The sequence below is a fragment of the Melanerpes formicivorus genome, unplaced genomic scaffold, assembly GCF_026170545.1.
Source record: "Melanerpes formicivorus ecotype bairdi unplaced genomic scaffold, bMelFor1.0.p_v2 SCAF_26, whole genome shotgun sequence".
In the NCBI taxonomy this organism is placed as follows: domain Eukaryota; kingdom Metazoa; phylum Chordata; class Aves; order Piciformes; family Picidae; genus Melanerpes; species Melanerpes formicivorus.
The window spans coordinates 10823283-10842854 of NW_027142378.1; the positions used below are offsets into that span (position 1 = coordinate 10823283).

Below are 19572 nucleotides of genomic sequence, written 5' to 3' on the forward strand. Positions count from 1 at the left end.
ACTGAAGAACTTCTTCCTAAGATCCAGTCTAAGCCTACTCTCTCTCAGCTTAAACCATTCTCCCTTCCCCTATGCCTAGGCACCATTATGAAAAGTCTCTCTCCAGCCCTCCTGTAGGATCCTTTGAGGTACTGGAAGAGAACACCCCCTGGGGTCTTCTCCAGGTTGAACAACCTCAGAAGGAGGAGAAGGAGAAGGTGTTACTCAGCACCACATCTCTGCATCTTTTCAACATCTCCAGGAATGGGAATTCAACCACCTTCCTGGGGAGCCTGCTCCAGCCTCTGAGAGCCCTTTCAGTTAAGAAGTTTCTTCTAATATCCAACCTAAACCTCCCCTGGTGCAGCTTCAGAGCACTTCCTCTCCTATCACTTGTTCCAAAGGAAAACAGATCAACAGCCACCTGGCTCCAACTTCCTTTCAGGGAGCTGTAGAGAGCAAATAGGTCTCCCCTCAACCCTCCCCTTCTCCATGCTAACCAACAAGAGTTCCCTCAGCTGCTCCTCACAACTCCTGTTCTCCAGACCCACTCCAGCACCTCAATGTCTTTCTTGTAGTGAGGGTCCCAAAAGTGAACCCAGGACTCAAGTTATGACCTCACCAGTGCTGGCCACACTACTCCTGATCCAGGCCAGGATGCTTTTGGCTTTCTTGGCCACAAGCTGCCTCATGTTCAGCTGATTGTGGATCAACACCCCTAGGCCTTTCTTTGCTCAGCATCTTTCCAGCCACTCTTCCTCAAACCTGGAGCATTCATGGGGTTGTTGTGATTGAAAACATGAGTAAAATAACCCAGGATACTTACTTTGTAACTGCCAGTGCCTTGACCATTATCTTCCCAACTGGTAGTATGATAGGCCCTTTATACTTGAAAGTGTTATGCTCTCCATAGCCAGGTTTCCTGGTGAGTTCTGGCTTACTGCCATCTAAAGTGTAATAAATAGAGACCTCAGGTGTATCTGAAAGACACAGAGAAAGCAGTTAGCCAAACTTCATTCAGTGTGTGAAAGGCATATATAGAATCTAGAGCAGGTTGCACAGGAATGGTTTTTGAACCAGATGGGTTTTGAAAGTCTCCAGAGAAGGAGACTCCACAACCTCTCTGGGCAGCCTGCTCCAGTGCTCTGTCACCCTCACAGTGAAGAAGTTCCTCCTCTTGTTGAGGTGGAACCTCCTGTGCTGTAGTGTATATCCACCAGCCAGAGCAAAGGAGGGAAGAGAGCAAAATAAGCTGTACAGCAAAAGCAGAAGGTTTTCAACAAGCCAATGGAAGGACATGAACCTATCTCTTGTTATCATTCTGTGTCCAATCCCTAACATCCAAAGTCTGTGGTGGGTTGAAATTTCCACACCCCACACCCCCCCTCTTCTTCCAGGGTCACAATTTCAGGCTAAGCAGTATTGCCTTTCCTAATGTAGCTCTGCAATGGCTTTGCATGAAAACACTGCAGCAGCCAGCTGCTTCTGATGACAGCAAAGAGGTTTTCTTCCCTGCTGAAAGCTGACACATCAAAAAACTACTGGGGAAAAACTTTGGGATGAGTGAGCTTCTTTCAAGCACATCTCAAAGCTAACTGCAAGAGCTTGAGCAGGGAAGCAAATAAGGCTGCTGACAACATATGAAATAACTCATGTGTCAATGTGCTCTTTAACATCTTTATTGATGATCTGGATGAGGGCATTGAGTCCATCAGCAGTAAATTTGCTGACGACACCAAGCTGGGGGCAGGAGTTGATCTGCTGGAGGGTAGAGAGGCTCTGCAGAGGGACCTGGACAGGCTGGGCAGATGGGCAGAGGCCAACGGCCTGAGATTGAACACATCCAAGTGCCAGGTTCTGCACACTGGCCACAGCAACTACAGGCTGGGGTCAGAGTGGCTGAGAGCAGCCAGGCAGAGAGGGACCTGGGGGTGCTGGTTGATGGTAGGCTGAACATGAGTCTGCAGTGTGCCCAGGCAGCCAGGAGGGCCAATGGCATCCTGGCCTGCATCAGGAGCAGTGTGGCCAGCAGGAGCAGGGAGGTCATTCTGCCCCTGTACACTGCACTGGTTAGGCCACACCTCGAGTCCTGTGTCCAGTTCTGGGCCCCTCAGTTTAGGAAGGAGGTTGACTTGCTGGAAGGTGTCCAGAGAAGGGCAACAAAGTTGGTGAGGGGTTTGGAGCACAGCCCTGTGAGGAGAGGCTGAGGGAGCTGGGGCTGCTTAGCCTGGAGAAGAGGAGACTCAGGGGTGACCTTATCACTCTCTACAACTACCTGAAGGGAAGTTGTAGACAGGCAGAGGTTGGTCTCTTCTCCCAGGCAGTCAGCACCAGAACAAGAGGACACAGTCTCAGGTTGTGCCAGGGGAGGTTTAGGCTGGAGGTTAGGAGGAAGTTCTACACAGAGAGAGTGATTGCCCATTGGAATGTGCTGCCCAGGGAGGTGGTGGAGTCACCATCCCTGGAGGTGTTCAGGAGGAGTCTTGACAGGGTGCTTGGTGCCATGGGTTAGTTGTTTGGGTGGGTTGGATTGGTTGATGGGTTGGACAGGATGATCTTGAAGGTCTCTTCCAACCTTGTCTGGTCTATGTAATTCTATGTAATAACAGTGTTTGAAAGCAGAACAGTAAGTGCAAGTGCATTCAGTGTATCAAAGCATGGCTGATTTTTTAAGTCCCTTAATCAGATGATGCTCCTAAAAATCATAATTAGATGGAAATGAAAGTCTAGAGGCTAAAAGCTTCAAATGAAGACCTAAGGAAAGGTGTTACACAGAGCCAAAGCTCTTACTCATACCTGACTTTATTTCTATGAAGGTGTTTGTGTCTATCTCCCATTTAGCCTTCCCTGGGAGAGGGATCCGAAGGGGGATGACCTGGGGAACGGCGACGGAGCCAGCTGTCATTGTACTCAGCAGTGACCTCTGAAAGACAAGAAGGCAGACAGCAATGTTCCTCAGCAGAAGAAGGCATTGGGCAAGGGTGGTCTTCTCATCTAAGGACTTCCCTTCATTTCATCACAAACTTGTAGAATTCTTTTGTTTGGAAAAGACCTTTGAGATCATCAAGTCAGACCGTCCTCTGACTCTACCGAGGCTGGTGCTAAACCATGTCCCCCAGCACCACCTCTCTGTGTCATGGAGACACCTCCAGGGTGGGGACTCAGCCACCTCCCTGGGGAACCTATTCCATTCATTGAGAACCACTTCAGGGAAGAAGGGAGCTGTAGAGAGCAATGAGGTCTCCTCTCAGCCACCTCTTTTCCCCACTGAACAGTCCCAGTTCCCTCAGCTGCTCCTCCCCAGCCCTGCTCTCCAGACCCTTCCCCAGCTTTGTTGCCCTTCTCTGGGCCTGCTCCAGCACCTCCATGTCCTTCTTGTAGTGAAGGCCCTAAAACTGAACCCAGGACTCAAGTTGTGGCCATGCCAGTGCTGAGTAGAGAGGGACAATCCCTTCCCTGGTCCTGCTGGTCACACTGTTCCTGATCAGGTCAGCATGCTGTTGGCTCTCTGGCCACCTGGGCACACACTGGCTCCTGTTCAGCCAGCTCTCAACCAGCACACCCATGCCTTTCTCTTAAACATCTGAGTACTGTACTCTTTAAGCTGTTAGGTCTCTTTGCATGAGTTTTGCATCAAAAGAGGAGCAAGATCCTAATGACCACCACACCTCCACCTTATTCTCCTGATCCAGAACTGTGAGCAAAGCCTGAGATGTGCACCACCACTTGCAGTCCACTTTGGCTTCCCCTGCTCTATTCTGATTGCCATGGATTCAAATGAAACAGATGTAACATCATCAGCAATAGCTGAGAGGAGTGAGTGGCAGTGAAGTACCTTCCACCCTCATTGTGGCAGGAGTGGAACCAGCTCCTTGTTTCCTGGTGGCCACCTGAGTATCTACAAGATGTCCTGAAAAGGACTGAAGCAAGACAGCTCTTGTTGAAGCTCATCTCAGCCTTCTGCTGTGTTAGGAACTAGCTACACAGCAGGAGCCAAGCATGCCTTATCATGATTTACACAGGCATTATCATCTCACACAACTCAAGGATGGAAAATTGCCCTTGGATGTGACAGTCCTTTACAATACAATGCACACCACAGATCTTGAGGGCTGACACTCAGGGCCAGGAAACATGCCTGCACTCGAAGGACTTGGCTTCACAACCAAGCCTTCAGTCCTGCAGAACTGTCTCTTGCACTGCTCATCAAAGCAGTGATTCACCAGGGGAGGTGTTTGTTAAGCCATGCTCTTACTGGGGCCATGCTGAGGGAGCACAGAGTCACAGAATGGTAGGGGTAGGAAAGGACCTCTGGAGATGAAGTCCCCCTGCCCTCCTAGAGTAGGTTCACCCAGAGCAGGTTGCAGAAGAATGCATCCAGGAGTCTCCAAAGAGACTCCACAGCCTGATTTGGTGCTCTAACACCTCCAAAAGAAGTTTTTCCTCATGTTTAAGTGAAACCTATGTTCCACTTTTTGTCTGTTGCCCCTTGGTCCTGTACCCCAGCCCTGCATCCTCTTGATCCCTGCTCTTTAGGTATCGATCAGCATTGATAGGATCCCCTGTGTCTGCTTTTCTCTGGGCTAAACAGCCCCAGGTCTCTCAGCCTCTGCCAGTAAGAGAGATGCTCCAGGCCTCTCTGCATCTTCATGGGTCTCTGATGGCTCTCTCCAGTAGCTCCCTGACCCTCCTGAACTGGGGAGCCCAGAACTGGACACAGTATTCCAGATGACACCTCCCCAGGGCAGAGCAGATGGGGAAGAGAACCTCTTTCAACCTGCTGGCCACCTGGCTGCCTGGAGCAGCAATCTCCTTGCCAGTGTGGGAGCATGAACAGTTCTCAGCCAGTATCTTCTGGTCTGCACACAGTGACATGGGAGAGAGACCTTTACCTGACACGAGGGGACAGAGAATGGTTTTCCTCAAGGACCTGCCTGCTCCTGGCACCCCTGAACCAAAAGCACAACACCCATTTCATCTTTCAGAGAGCACATCCCTGGGAGGACACAACCTGCCCTGCCAGTGTCCCCAGCATGCTTGGACTCTGCCCTACAAGGGGCTTTGTCCTGCCTGCCCTTGCCCTGACAGATCACCTCATGTCACAGCCCAACCCATTCCATTGCTGCTGGACAGCCTCTGTCATCCTGCTTGATCCTGCCCCATAGCCTTGCCCGCCCCACCTGATCCCTGCTCCTGAGGCCCTTGCTCACCCCACTTGACCCCACCCCCCAGCCCTGCCCTCCCGACCCGATCCCAGCCCTCCCGCCTCGCTCGCTCCTGCTCACCTCGCTCGCTCCCAGCCCACGGGCCTGCCCTCCCGACCCGATCCCAGCCCTCCCGCCTCGCTCGCTCCTGCTCACCTCGCTCGCTCCCAGCCCACGGGCCTGCCCTCCCGACCCTATCCCTGCCCTCCCCGCCGCATCCCTGCTGCAGAGCCCTGCTCACCTGGCTTGCTCGCAGCCCTCCCGCCTCGCTCGCTCCTGCTCGCCCGAGCCCAGCCCCGCCCACTGGTCCGCGTCCCATTGCGTAGCAACTAGCTCCGCTCATCAGCCCCGCGCGGCTCTGACGTCATCCCTGCGCGCCGGACACAGGCCGGCGTCTCGCGGCTGTTGCTGTCATGGCGGAGGTGAAAGTGAAGCCGGAGGCTCCCGACCTCATGGAGATAGAGAGCAGGTGAGCGGCGGCTGGGTGTGTGTTGAGGGGGAGGCGGCCGGAGGAAGGAGGGCTGGAGGTGCTTTCTCTTCTGGCGAGCTCATCAGAACTCTCTGTACAGGGAGCTCTCAATCCAGGTTGGTGACAACGAAGGCAACATCAAAGTAAAATGGGGCAGAATATTCAGGGTCTGTAGGAGCATATTTGTCAGCACAGGGAGCAGATGCTCACTTCCCTCAACACAGATGACCCATGAAGAAAGTTCGTGGGTACTTCTCCTCTGAGGCTGCTCTTTTCCCCTCTCTTCCACTCTGTCTCTAGTACTGTTTGGATTTGGGTTGGGCTGCCACAACACGCGATTTTTAAACCTTGTTTTCTGCTCCCCCAGGATTATTGAGCTGTGCCATCAGTTCCCTCATGGTATCACAGACCAGGTGATCCAAAATGACATGCCTCATATGGAAGCCCAACAGCGAGCCATGGCGATCAACAGGCTGCTCTCCATGGTATGGTGATTCCACTTGCCTCCTGTTACTCCAGCCAGCTGGAGCGCTCTTTGTACGCACACGGGGCAGTAACCTGTTGGGAAGGGCTAGCAAATGCATCCTTTTGGATTCAGTAGCATTTGACAGCATGTAGGAGGAGACTTGATAGGGTGCTTGGTTGCATGGTTTAGTTGATTAGGTGGTGTTGGATGATAGGTTGGACGCGATGATCTTGAAGGTCTCTTCCAACCTGGTCTGGTCTGGTCTGTTCCTGGTCTATTCCTGTTCTACTCCTGTTCTATTCCTGTTCTATTCTATTCTACAGTTACCATAACTTACTTTTGGTTGCCATAAGTGCTGATGATTGCCAAAGCAAATTAAAGCATACCCCAGTGTACTCTTTCCATTCTGTAAGACAAACTTAACACGAGTGTGTCTGTCCCTGGGGGGTTCTGGCTGAACGAGTTCCCACTGAGAAGTATCACGTTTGGGCTTTTGATGATATGTCCAGACCTCTTTGCTTTTGTTTCTCCTCTGTATTACTTTATCTAAGGGAACTGTCCACAAGTATTCAAAGCTTGTGCAGTGCAGCTCCAGTACAATTTCTGGGCAGCCAGGCAAATGAGACCTTTAGTGGAAAGTGAGAGCAAAGTATCCAAGAACTTGATGTCTCTCATGCAATGTGAGAGTTAGAAGAAATAATAGAAGTGCAGATGTATTGTGGGAAGGGTTGGGAAGTGTATTTCTTGTTTCTGAAACTGAGGATAAATGGATACTTGTCAGGGGAAATAATATCCTCAAGAGTGTTACTACACTTGCAGGGAAGAAATATTCTCGAGGGTGTCTTTGTTTCCAGTGCTTAGAAGTGTTGGTTTTCCCTTTCCTATATTCAGCTAGAAATGTTGGGTTTCCCTTTTCTGCACTCAGTTAGCAATGTTGCTTTTCCCTTTTCTATATTCAGTTGGCATGGAATAAGGGTTTTAATTAGAAAAAGAGACAGTAGAAGATTTTTGCCACAGTCTTTAAAAGAAGCTATTTGAAGGAAAGTAAATGCCTTGTGCTTCTCTCTCCTAGGGGCAGCTGGACCTTCTCAGGAGCAATGCAGGTCTCCTTTACAGAATCAAAGAGTCTCAAAATGCAAGGTAAGCCTCATGCTGGCTGGCTGAACATGGTGAAAACTGCTTTAGCTGTAGTGATTTCTACTGCACAGAGGGTTTTGTTTGGGTGGTGGGAGCACACCACTGTCCCTTTGCAGATGTTCTCTTTGGAGACAAGATTATTTTCACTTTCAAACAACTCCTGGTTTCTGTCTTACTTTACAGTAAAATGAAAGGCTCTGACAATCAAGAGAAGCTGGTTTACCAAATTATAGAAGATGCAGGCAACAAAGGTAGGTCCCTGCAGGAAAGGACTTGGGGTGACTGGTAGGAAGCTGGGCATGAGCCAGCAGTGTGCACTTGCAGCCCAGAAGGCAAATCACATCTTGGGTTGCATCAAAAGAAGCATGGCCAGCAGATCCAGAGAGGAGATTGTGCCACTCTGCTCTGGTGAGACCTCATCTGGAGTACTGTGTCCAGCTCTGGAGTCTTCATCAACTCAGAAAGGGCAGAGGAAGGCCACAAAGATGATTGGAGGGCTGGAACACCTCCCCTGTGCAGACAGGCTGAGAGAGTTAGGGCTGTTCAGCCCAGAGAAGAGAAAGCTCTGGAGAGACCTTACAGCTACATTCAATATCTGAAGGGGACCTACAGGAAGGCTGGGGGGGTCTGTTTAGAAGGGCCTGTGGTGATAGGACGAGGGGCAATGGTAGATTTCAGCTGGGGCTGCCAGGCAGAGGAATCCAATCCACAGAACAGTCACTTGTTCAAAGAAGAGGTGATAATCTCTATCAGATTGAACAGCTGCAGGAACTACCAGTAACCAGGGGGTTTTTTTTCAGCAGTCATTGCACAGTGTGGTGGAGAGACGGCAGGTAGAACTGGCTGCATATTTTTGGTGGAAGCAAACACTAGTTCTCTGAAACTACAAGAACATCTCACACACAGAATCACAGAACATTAAGGGTTGGAAGGAACCATGAAAGATCATCCAGTCCAACCTCCCTGCATCACCTAGAGTAGGTCACACAGGAACATGTCCAGGCAGGTTTTGAGTGTCCCTGGAGAAGGAGATTCCACAACCTCCCTGGGCAAATTTCTGTGATGTATTTCTGTTAGCAGTGAAATAGGGTCCTCTTGTAAGAGCTCTGGGAGGAGAGAGAAAGGACAGAAGGAGAGTGTCATTGCTGTGGGATGCATTTCTTGGGTTTTGCCATTTTTCTTTGTTCCATCCCCTGGCCCTTCCCCTGCTTTTGCCAGGAGCAAGGATACATCTTATGACTACCATGCAAGTCAAGCAATGTTGTGATGAGGCTTTTGGTTTGTGGCTGTGTACAGAAACCAGTGGTTCCTCCTATTCATTGCTGTTCTCTTCCCTGATTTTTAACCAGGTATTTGGAGCAGAGACATTAGATACAAAAGTAATTTGCCTTTAACAGAGATCAACAAGATACTGAAAAACTTGGAAAGCAAGAAGCTGATTAAAGCAGTAAAATCTGTGGCAGTGAGTATTTTGTAACAACTCTGAAATGATTTCAGGTGTTTGCTGTGTGCTCTGTGTGTTTCAACTTGGAAGCCAGAGAAGCCTCATTCTGCTTCTGGCTTTCACACTGACTGTGTGCCAGTGTTTGACTCTTTAGGTTGCAGGTTTGAGGTGCAACAGATAGGAGAGGCTAGGATGTTTATTACATCATGGAATCATAGGATGGGTTGGGTTGGAAGGGGCCTTGAAGATCATCTAATTCCAACACCTTTGCCATGACTAGGGACACATTCCACTAAATCAGGTTGCTCAAAGCCTCATCCAACCTGGCCTTGAACACCTCCAAGGAGGGAGCATCCACAACCTCCCTAGGCAACCTGTCCCAGTGTCTCACCACCCTCACTGGAAAGAATTTCTTCCTAACATCCAGTCTAAATCCACCCTCCTCCAGCTTAAATCCACCCTCCTCCAGCTTAAATCCATCCATATCGTTCCACTAGCTAACTGGTTAACTGGTTAATAATCTCCTTTATAAACAGGTCACTATTAACAATACAATCCTCATCCCACCACTACTGACCACACAGTACTACTATCCAGTTGCAGGTTTTGTTCTCTCAGCTGGTTATTGCACATGACTGGCTGTAACAGTTCTGTTACCCATCTCAAGCCTTTTGCACTGCTTGCTGCCAGTCTGCAGTTCTCTCACCATTTTCCCTCCCTTCCACATCCAGTCTCCAAGACACCAACCTCAGGAAGGCTCTGATGACTTTCATTCCAGCATGCTGATGAGTGTGGGGCCATGGATCAGATCCTGCCCTCTCTTGTCCTATTTTTATACCTTATTCTCCTGTGTTTTTTTGGTTCCTAACTCTCTTTTCTCCCACCATTTTCTCCTTTCCCCTCTCAGTCTCCACTGAAATAAGCAGTGTGCTTCTAATTACCTTTTTTTTTGGCCACTGGTCCCAGTTTTGCTGTATCACAAGTTGGTGTTTCAGACACTAAAGCCATCTCAGCCTTCTCCTTTCCCCCTGGAGTCCTTTTCAGTTATCTAGCTCTTACACTGGATTTGTGTTGCTTGAACAGTTTCTAAGACATGTGATTCTGGCTGACTCCTGGCTCCTCTGTTTTATTTCAGTGACTTCTTCAATGAAAATAAAACATAGAGTTGTTTTGTTTGGAAAAGATCTTTAAGATCATCAAGTCCAAACATTCTCCAGCTCTACCAAGGCTTGTGCTAAACCATGTCTGAAATCTCCCTTCTCTTAAGGGGAACTTGAAGAGCTGTGCATTTGTCTCCAACAGGCATCCAAGAAGAAGGTATACATGCTGTATAACCTGCAGCCTGACCGCTCTGTGACTGGTGGGGCTTGGTACAGTGACCAAGACTTTGAGTCTGAATTTGTGGAGGTATTGAACCAGCAGTGCTTCAAATTTCTACAGAGCAAGGTGAGTGCCACCACTGAACTCACCTTTCATTTTATAAAACCAGTGACAGGCTGTTAGGGGCTGGAAGAGACCTTGAAAGATCATCCAGTCCAATTCCCCTGCCAGAGCAGCATCCCCTAGAGGAGGTCACACAGGAATATCTCTGGGTGGGTTTTGAATGTCTCCAGAGGAGACTCCACAACCTCTCTGGGCAGCCTGTTCCAGTGTTTTGTCACCCTCACAGTGAAAATGTTTTTCCTTGTGTTCACATGGAACCTCCTCTGCTCCAGCTTGCACCCACTGTCCCTTGTCCTGTCATTTGACATCACTGAGCAGAGCCTGGCTCTGTCCTCCTGACACTGCCCTTCACATCTCTATCAACATGAGTGAGGTCACCTCTCAGTCTCCTCTTCTTCAAGCTAAAGAGCCTCAGTTCCCTCAGTCTCTCCTCAGAAGGAAGCTGTTCCACTCCCTTCATCATCTTTGTGGCTCTCTGCTGGACTCTTTCAGGCAGTTCCCTGGAGTCCTTCTTGAACTGAGGGGCCCAAAACTGGACACAACATTCCAGATATGGCATAGTAGAGTGGGAAGAGAACCTCTCTCAACCTACTAACCACAGCCTTCTAATCCACCCCTGGTCATTGGCCTTCTTGGCCACAAGGGCACACTGCTGACTCATGGTCATGCTTCCATCCACCAGGACATCCAGGTCTCTCCTGTGTGCTGGTGTCCAGCAGGTTAGTCCCCAGCCTATCCTGGTCCATGGGGCTGTTCTTAGACTCTACCCTTGTGAATTTCACACTGAATAAAAACATGTTCCAGAAAAGGTTTGGAAATCCACTTCTATACTTGTGTCTGCCTGAAACTGAAGCGTGAAGGAGGCTCCTGGCAGTGAGCACTGACTGTAACTCATCTCTGCTTTTTTCCCTCAGGCAGAGGCAGCTCGAGACAGCAAACAGAATCCCATGATACAGAGGAACAGCTCCTTTGCCTCCTCCCATGAGGTGTGGAAATACATCTGTGAACTGGGGATCAGCAAGGTCAGAAACAGATTCACCTTACTACCCTCTAAATTACAAGTGCATGACTACCTCCAGTTCCTATAGTGGCTGAGGAGGGTTATTGGGATTCCAGGATACTTCACAGATGTGGGCTTTCAAAGGTATAAAGGAATTGGCATTTGTGTCCCTGTCAACAGAGTAAAACTTACTTGGAGTCAGTTGGCCATTAACCATCTCAACCTCTTTATGGTTTATAACTTATGTGCTCTCTATATATATTGCCATCCAGAGGGACTTGGACAGGCTTGAGAGGTGGACCCATGTCAACCTCATGAAGTGCAGAAAGGCCAAGTGTAAGATCCTGCACCTGGGAAATCCCAAGCACAAATAGAGGCTGGGCAAGGAGTGGCTCGAGAGAAGTCTGAAGAAGGACTTGGGGGTGGGCAGTTAATAAAAACTCACCAAGAGCCAGCAGTGTGCACTGGCAGCCCAGAAGGCCAATTGTGTGCTGGGCTACATCAAAAGAAGTGTAACCAGCAGGACAAGGGAGGTGACTCTCCTACTCTGCTCTGCCCTCAAGAGACCCCACCTGGAGTACTGTGTGCAGTTCTGGGGCCCCCAACACAAGAAGGACATAGAAATGCTGGAGTGGGTCAGGGTGAGGGACGTGAAGATGATCATAGGGCTGGGGCAGCGCCCCCATGGGGACAGGCTGTGAGAGTTGGTGCTGGAGAAGAAAAAGCTTCAGGGAAGGCCTTACAGCTACCTTCCAGTACCTGAAGGGGGCTACATGAAAGCTGGGCAAGGACTTTTTACAAGGGCTTATAATAGTAGGATGCAGGAGAATGAATTGAAGCAGGAAGAGGGGAGAGTTAGACTGGAGATTAGGAAGAAATGCTCTCCAGTGAGGGTGGTGAGACATTGGGACAGGTTGCCCAGGGAGATGTGGCTGCCCTCTCCCTGGAGGTGTTTAAGGCCAGGTTGGATGAGGCCTTGAGCTACCTGGTCTGGTGGAAGGTGTCCCTGCCCACGGCAGGGGGGTTGGAAGTAGGTGATCTTTAAGGCTAACCCAAACCATTCTGTGATTCTGTAATTCCTTTCACATCTGCCTATCTGCTTCAGACAGACTTAGGGGAGGTCAAAAATAAAACCAAACCAGGAGGAAAAAGTCCCCCAATTCTCAGTTAGCATCAACTGGTGCATCTTCAGCAGCCTTGTCTTTGTCTTTCCATGATCATTTTCTTGTAAGACTGGAACTACATCATTTCAGGAGGCTGTAGACATTTGAGGTGCTTAGGGAAGTTTGGGTTTTTTTGTGACCTGAGGCTGGTGCAATCCTAAAGAGCTCGAGAGGTGGGAGGAATTGGTAGTTGTTTTGCAAGGTCAGAACTCTCAAGCATTTGCTGCTCCTGGGGTTTGCTCATTACCTCCTTGCAAGACTCAGTGGCACCCATCTGTCCTAATACTTCTTGTACACACTGTTCCTTAGGTAGAGCTGTCGATGGAAGACATCGAAACCATCTTAAACACTCTGATCTACGACGGCAAGGTGGAGATGACAATCATTGCCGCAAAGGAAGGGACAGTAGGCAGTGTGGACGGGCAGATGAAGCTGTACAGAGCTGTCAGTCCTCTCATACAACCCACTGGATTAGTCAGGACACCCTGTGGACTCTGCCCTGTGAGTAACTAATCCTCTATATAAATAGGAGTACTGCATCCAGTTCTGGCCCCCTGTCACAGGAAGGATACGGATGTGCTGGAATGCATCCAGAGAAGGGCCACGAGGATGAGGGGAAGACTGGTGAAGGTCCTGGATAGCTCTTGTGAGGAGCAGCTGAGGGAACTGGGGTTGTTCTGCCTGGAGAAAAGGAAGCTCAGGGGAGACCACCTTGCTCTCCATGACTCCTTGAAAGGAGGTTGGAGTGAGGTGGATGTTGGTCTCTTCTCCCTGGGAGCAAGTGATATGATGAGAGGAAATGGCATCATGTTGCACCAGGGGAGGCTTAGGTTGGGTATTAGATGAAACTTCTTTACTGAAAGGGTTCTCAAAGACTGGGACAGGCTTCCCAGGGAAGTGGTTGAATCCCTGTCCCTGGAGGTGTTTCAGAGACACAGAGATGTGGTGCTGAGGGTCATGGTTTAGCAGCAGGTTTGGTAAAGTTAGAAAATGGTTGGACTCAAGGATTTCAAAGATCTTTCCCAACCAAAACCATTCTGTGATTACTCTTCCTCAGAGCTGGCATTGGACTCGCTAGATTCTTCCTATGAGACTATTGTTTTACTCCTGGGAAAGTAGCAAAACCAGTGTGAGCATGCTCCTTGTTGATGATGAGCATGCTCATCACGCTTGCTGTGTACAATTACTGACAGGGGGCTTGCTTTTGCAGGTTTTTGATGATTGCCATGAAGGTGGTGAGATTTCTCCATCAAACTGTGTTTATATGACAGAGTGGCTGGAGTTTTAAAGTGGAAGAAAACTGTCAGCTGGATTCATGCTTCAGGACCAAGGAGACAAGCTTACTTTTGTGAACCTCTGCACTGGTGAGCCACTCCAGGACGTGAGGTGACTGCATTTAATGCAGTGCTCTGTTTGTGAAGCAGCCAGCCATCAGCGGTGTGAGAGGTCCTGTGAGTGGCCTGGAAGCTTGAGTCAGTGCTGAAGATCACAGCTGAAGTGGAAATGGGACCAAGAATGGGTTGTGTGAGCTGAGAAGTGCCACAGGAGAGCTGAGTGGTGATGCTCCATCGCTTCCAGGGATCGTTTGGAGCCCTCCCCAGAAGCAAAGAAAAGAACTTCTTAGCTGATCAGGCAAACTTGCTAATGAATGGTTGCCAAGAATCAGATTCTAAACTCAGCTCTAGAATTCTGATGAATTCTAAGGATTCTCAACTTTGCTTCAGAATCTCCTGGGGGCTGTTGTAAGTCCTAAAGCCAACACATTTCTCCCCTGACAACCACCACCTATGGCAACCAGAGCTCCCTGATTCTTTGTTCTCTTTCCTTGCCAGTTAATTTATCATTAAACTTTAGTGCAATTTAGAGAGTTCAGGAAATGTTAAAGGCTAAGCCACACAACAGCTTCACCCCCTGATAAGAGGGAGGCGCTTAGGGCAGCCCCATGAGAACGCAGGCTGTACTCACAGGGGCAGAGCAGGGCTTTGGAGATGGTCCCTAGGGTCTCTCCTGGGCGGCAGGCTCCAGAAGGCAGGTTTATGATGCAGTGTGTGGATAACGTGGCACAAATCCGAAGGACAAGGCTCCCGCCGAAATCCAGGTGTCCTTGGGCACGGCTGCCAGGAGGCAAAGCGCAAGGGAAGCCTCACTGCCCGCCCGTGCCAGCCCGCGGCCGCAGGGGCACGGCGGGCAGGGGCACGGCAGGCAGGGGCGCGCCAGCGGCGGGCAGGGAGCAGGAGCCCAGGGCAGGACGCCTGGCGAGCAGCCAGGTCCCGGTGCTGAGCTCTCCAATCCCGCCACAGAGCCAGGGTGAGTCCAACATGAGCGCCAAAACCAGAGCCCAGACGACGTATTTCAGATTGTCACTAAGATTTTCCCGGGCAATGTGTCCCGGGCCGATGGACACCGGGCGGGAAGCGCCCAGCCAATCACAGCTCCGAACCGCAGCGCGCGCTCCCCCGCGCGGGGGAGTGCCTGTGAGGGACCTCACTCCCGGCGGGAGGAGCGGAGCCTCTCACCTGTGCCCCAGGGGGCGGGGGAGGCGATCTCCCGCCTGTGTCTCCCCCCATTCAAACCTCCGCGGGTGGAGGCGGGGGAAGGGGTTTGGAGCACCCTGTAACCGCAACCTATTCCAATGCCTGACCACTCCTGCAGGAAAGAAAGTCTTCCTAATATCTAACCTAAACCTCTCCTGGCACAACTTGTGGCCAGTTCCTCTTGTTCTGTCACTTAGTCATGTGGGAAAAGAGAGCAGCCCTCACCTCCCAACCGCCTCCTGTCTGAGGGTTAGAGTGGAGAAAGTCTCCCCTCAACCTCCTTTGCTCCACACTAAACCCAAGTTTCCTCAGCTGCTCTTCACAAGACCTTTTCTCCAGAGCCTTCACCAGTTTTGTTGTCCTTCTGTGGACCCCCTCCAGCACCTCCATGTCCTTCTTGCAGTGAGGAGACTCACTGTCAGGAGGTGTTAGGGATTGGGTACCAGGTTGGACTTGATGATCTCTGAGGTCTTTTCCAGCCTGGCTGGTTCTGTGATTCTTCACAATACCATCCTGGAGTTTGCATCTTCTAAAAGGAGTCTGGATCACATAGACAAGTGTTCAAAATCTTGCTTGGTCACATAAAAAATGGTTAAAATCTCACTCAATGCTGTTGGGTAGTGATAGAGTAGGGAGGACACTACTGCCCACTGCAGGCTTGAACCCACAACCTTCCCAGGAAGGGTCTGATGTGCTACCAACTGAGCCACCTGAAGGACACAGGACTGGGAAGGGGAGGGGGGAAGCTAGAAATGGGGAGATTCAGATTGGATGTGAGGAAGAAATTCTTCTCCATGAGGGTGGTGAGAGCCTGGCACAGGCTGCCCAGGGAGGTGGTGGAAGCCTCATCCCTGGAGGTGTTTGCAGCCAGGCTGGAGGTGGCTGTGAGCAACCTGCTGCAGTGTGAGGTGTCCCTGCCCATGGCAGGGGGTTGGAACTGGCTGAGCCTTGAGGTCCCTTCCAGCCCTGAATAATTCTGTGATTCTATGACTAAACAGCTCCTGCTCCACCACCACCATTCCTGCACACATCCCTGAGCTGGGGGCAAGACCCTCACCAGCCAAGATACCCCACACAGGGCTGAGCAGCCCCAGCCAGCACCCGTGGATGGGATGGGAGCAGTCATGAATTGTAGCCCTAACAACCGGGGGGCCAGCAGGCCCCCCGGCCTTTGGTGTCACCACCACCATCACCCAGTGTGCACCAGGGGCACTCACCTGTGATCAGAGGAGGATCCTCCAGCCCCGAAGGGCTCAGCTTGGGCTTCAGCCCTTCCTGCTGGGATTAAATAGGGGAGTGGGTGGGGAGGGCCAAGTGGCCACAGCTGGGGTGGGAGGAGACTCAGCAGAGCCCAGGTGCTGTGGGTTTGAGGGGGAAAGGGGGATGGAAAAAAACTAGAAATGGGTAGATCCAGATTGGATGTTAGGAAGTTCTTCCCCATGAGGGTGGTGAGAGCCTGGCACAGGCTGCCCAGGGAGGTGGTGGAAGCCTCATCCCTGGAGGTGTTTGCAGCCAGGCTGGAGGTGGCTGTGAGCAACCTGCTGTGGTGTGAGGTGTCCTGCCCATGGCAGGGGGTTGGAACTGGCTGAGCCTTGACATCCCTTACAATTCTATGATTCAGTTGTCCTGTTCCTACTTAAGGAGTCTGGGTTGTGGTCTCTGAAACTTGTTGGTGTTTCAGCTATAACAAGACTTCTCAGTCTCTGGATAGTTCAGGGTGGTGAGTGCTGTACAAAGAGGACAAAAAGACGGTTCCTGTCCCATCCAGGGAGGCAAAGCTTCCTTGTTTGGGAGCAGCTAGGCACCCTGTCTCCAAGGAAAGCAAACAATGAGCACTGATAAGCTTGGCATGTCCATGGAAGGAGTTTGACTGCACTAGTTAGTGTGAGCACCCACAGCTGGGAGTCTTTTGTTGTCTCCAGATGACAGGGATGAATATCTCTACAGAGGCAGGAGAGAGGTGAGGGATGAAATGGCCAGCTGCTTGTTCTTTCTCTGCCCTCTTGAACCACTCAAGGCCATGTAGCTTGAGGAAAAACTCTGCTCACCTCATTGAGCATTAAGGTCGGCTGCAGGCATCCCCTAAGTAGCTTTAAGGTAATTCCATTGAGGTTTGGGGTGGGGTTGCCTTTGTCTTCCTGTGTTCAAAGAGAACCTAACACAATGGGAGCCCGAATCATGCTGCAGAGATAACACTCTGTGCTCCACTGCAGCTAGGAGGTTGCTTGCAGGGGCACACCATGTCTTTATCATGCAGGTATGTCACTTTCTGCAGTATAATCCTGTTCACTGCTAAAAAGGAAAAGGAGAGACAGCTTGAGCAGCCTGATCTAGTGTGAGGTGTCCCTGCCCATGGCAGGGGGGTTGGCACTGGCTGATCCTTGAGGTCCCTTCCAGCCCTGACAGTTCTGTGATTCCATGACCTGCAGTATTTTGAGGAAGCTGTGAGACTGGTAGCTCCAGTACCACAGCTGAAAACGCTTCTGCACGGGAAGCTGACTGCTCAAGCTAACCCTCAAAACACGGATGACCACTTGCGAGCATGATCTACTTGTTCCTATATGCAAGCCTCATAGAAGAGGTCACAGTTCAGCTGCTGCAGATCCATGAAGCACCTCCTGTGTGTGAGAGCTTAGAGCGTGCAGACCCTGCTGTGAACCTCCCAGGCCTCTCTGAGGGGTTTCCTCCCCAGTGGTACCCAGCTGTCTGGAGGCAAGCTGCAGGGTGATCACACTCAAAAGCCATTTTCCCGTGGAGTCAAGCGGAAGATTGGGTTTTGTGTCTGAGAGAAATATTAACTACAGCAGCAAGCTGAATTGTGAACTGAGAAGAGAGCACGAAGGTCCTGCTCGAAATCTGCACCCTTTACATTCCAAAGTTTAAAACATTAACATTAATGGCAAACTTGAAGCTTTGGCAGTGGAAGCATTTAACCCGTGGCTGAGTGGCCCGTTATTTTTTTCCTGGTTTGGGCATTTGAATTTACTTTTAACCCCTTGCCCCAGCTGGGGATGCTAAGTGCCGTGGCTGTCTGGCGCGGGGCGAGTGCCACCTTCTGTCTGCTCCTGGTAGCACAGGGTGTTAGGGGTTGGAAGGGACCTCCAAAGATTATCCAGTCCAAACCCCTGCCTGAGCAGGATCAGCCAGAGGAGGTCACACAGGAATATCTCTGGGTGGGTTTTGAATGTCTCCAGAGAAGGAGACTCCACACCCTCCCCGGGCAGCCTGCCCCAGTGTTTTGTCACCCTCACAGTGAAAAAGTTTTTCCTTATGTTCACATGGAACCTCCTCTGCTCCAGCTTGCACCCACTGCCCCTTGTCCTGTCACTGGGCATCACTGAGCAGAGCCTGGCTCCAGCCTCTTGTCACTCACCCTTTACATGTTTATGAGGTCACCTCTCAGATACTGCCCTGCACATCTCTATAAACACGAATGAGGTCACCCCTCAGTCTCCTGTTTCAAGGAGATGTTCCACTCCCTGAAACATGGCTCCATAGGAACAAAAAGGAAAGCTCTGAAACCCTTCTCTGGGGTTCCCTTACCTGCACATCCAGAACAGTTTCAAGGAAGAAACAATACTGACCTGGGACTGTGTCTCCTGTTGCTGCCAAACCCTTCTTGCTTTGAAACAGGATATAGGCACCTTGAATATGGCAGTCCTCCACCACACACAGACCACCTTCTCTGCTTCCTGTGGTTGGGACTTTCATTTGCTATCTGAGAAATGGGCACACAGGCCCTCAGCCACGCTGAGCACAGCCTGTCATGCAGCCTGGAAAGGACAAGAAGGTACTGGGAGAAGGTCCACAGGTGGTGTCCAAGTTCTTGTGGAAAATGTTTGCTTCCTCTCTTAATTACTGTGCTTCCAAATGCTTTGGGAGGTTCTGGGGGCAGTGGGGAAGAGGGGAAGCTAAGCTCAAACCATTTCCCTCTTTCAGTTGTTATGCACCAAACAGGTTGGGGCTTTTGTAGGTAGCCTGTGTTGGGGTGGTTTTTTTTTGCCTTCTCTCACTTTTTCAGCAAGCTTGTGGTTCTTCCAGGAAAACAGAAGGACAGAAAAGCTTTGCACAGAATCAAAAAAGACAGGGGGTGGGAAGGACCTCTAAAGATCATCTACTCCAACCCCCCTGCCAAAGCAGGGTCACCTACAGTAAACCACACAGGACCATGCCATGTAGGTTTGGAATGCCTCCAGAGGAGGAGACTCCACAACCCCTCTGGGCAGCCTGGGCCAGTGCTCTGCCACCCTCCAAGGGAAGAAGTTTTTCTTTCTGTCTACATGGAATCTGCTGTGTTCCAGTTTGTGTTCATTGCCTCTTATCCTGTCTCTGGAACCAGTGAGAACAGTCTGGCTCCATTCTCTTGACCCCCACTCCTGAGATAGGAGATCTGCTCTCAGCCTGCTCTTCTCCAGGCTGAACAGCCCCAGTTATCTCAGCCTCTCCTTGTCAGGTGGATGTTTCAGTTCCCTCAGCATCTCAGTGGCTCTGCTGGACTCTCTCCTGTAATTCCCCTGGCATCCTGGAACTGGACACAGGACTCCAGGTGTGGCCTCGCCAGGGCAGAGGAGAGAGGGAGGAGAAGTTCCCTCCCCCTGCTGGCCCCCCTCTGCTTCATGCATCCCAGATGCCACGAGGGCAGATTGCGGAGACAGGCTGAACTTGTCCAACTTCCCTGCCCAGCTTCTTTTCCTGCCTTCAAGCCCTGAGCCATGGGGCTGTTCATCCCCAGG

General features: G+C 50.7%; 2 protein-coding genes across 2 annotated transcripts in view; one reads left to right on the forward strand and one right to left on the reverse strand.

The window, feature by feature from the left end:
• Positions 1-5473, reverse strand: part of DZANK1 (double zinc ribbon and ankyrin repeat domains 1) — a 30297-nt gene extending 24824 nt beyond the window's left edge. Inside the window, exons 1-3 of the mRNA XM_068153654.1 lie at positions 5425-5473; positions 2776-2902; positions 806-959 (exon numbers count right to left, since the gene is read on the reverse strand). Of these exons, the coding sequence (XP_068009755.1) occupies positions 806-959; positions 2776-2884 (263 nt within the window). The 5' untranslated portion in view covers positions 2885-2902; positions 5425-5473. The remainder of the gene's footprint in view (positions 1-805; positions 960-2775; positions 2903-5424) is intronic.
• Positions 5474-5569: 96 nt separating this feature from the next.
• On the forward strand, positions 5570-15467 carry POLR3F (RNA polymerase III subunit F). Its single transcript, XM_068153657.1, has 9 exons — positions 5570-5652; positions 6020-6137; positions 7191-7258; positions 7439-7506; positions 8605-8717; positions 10002-10145; positions 11057-11164; positions 12615-12806; positions 13516-15467. The coding sequence occupies exons 1-9, from the start codon at positions 5597-5599 to the stop codon at positions 13591-13593; spliced, it is 945 nt and encodes a 314-aa protein (XP_068009758.1). The 5' UTR covers positions 5570-5596; the 3' UTR covers positions 13594-15467.
• Positions 15468-19572: the final 4105 nt, after the last annotated feature.

Excerpts from the sequence above, each read along its gene's own strand:
- POLR3F (XM_068153657.1), top strand. The coding sequence starts at position 5,597 with ATGGCGGAGGTGAAAGTGAAGCCGGAGGCTCCCGACCTCATGGAGATA. Across the intron at positions 6,138-7,190 it reads TCAACAGGCTGCTCTCCATG|GGGCAGCTGGACCTTCTCAG; the intron begins GTATGGTGATTC and ends TCTCTCTCCTAG. Across the intron at positions 7,259-7,438 it reads AAAGAGTCTCAAAATGCAAG|TAAAATGAAAGGCTCTGACA; the intron begins GTAAGCCTCATG and ends CTTACTTTACAG.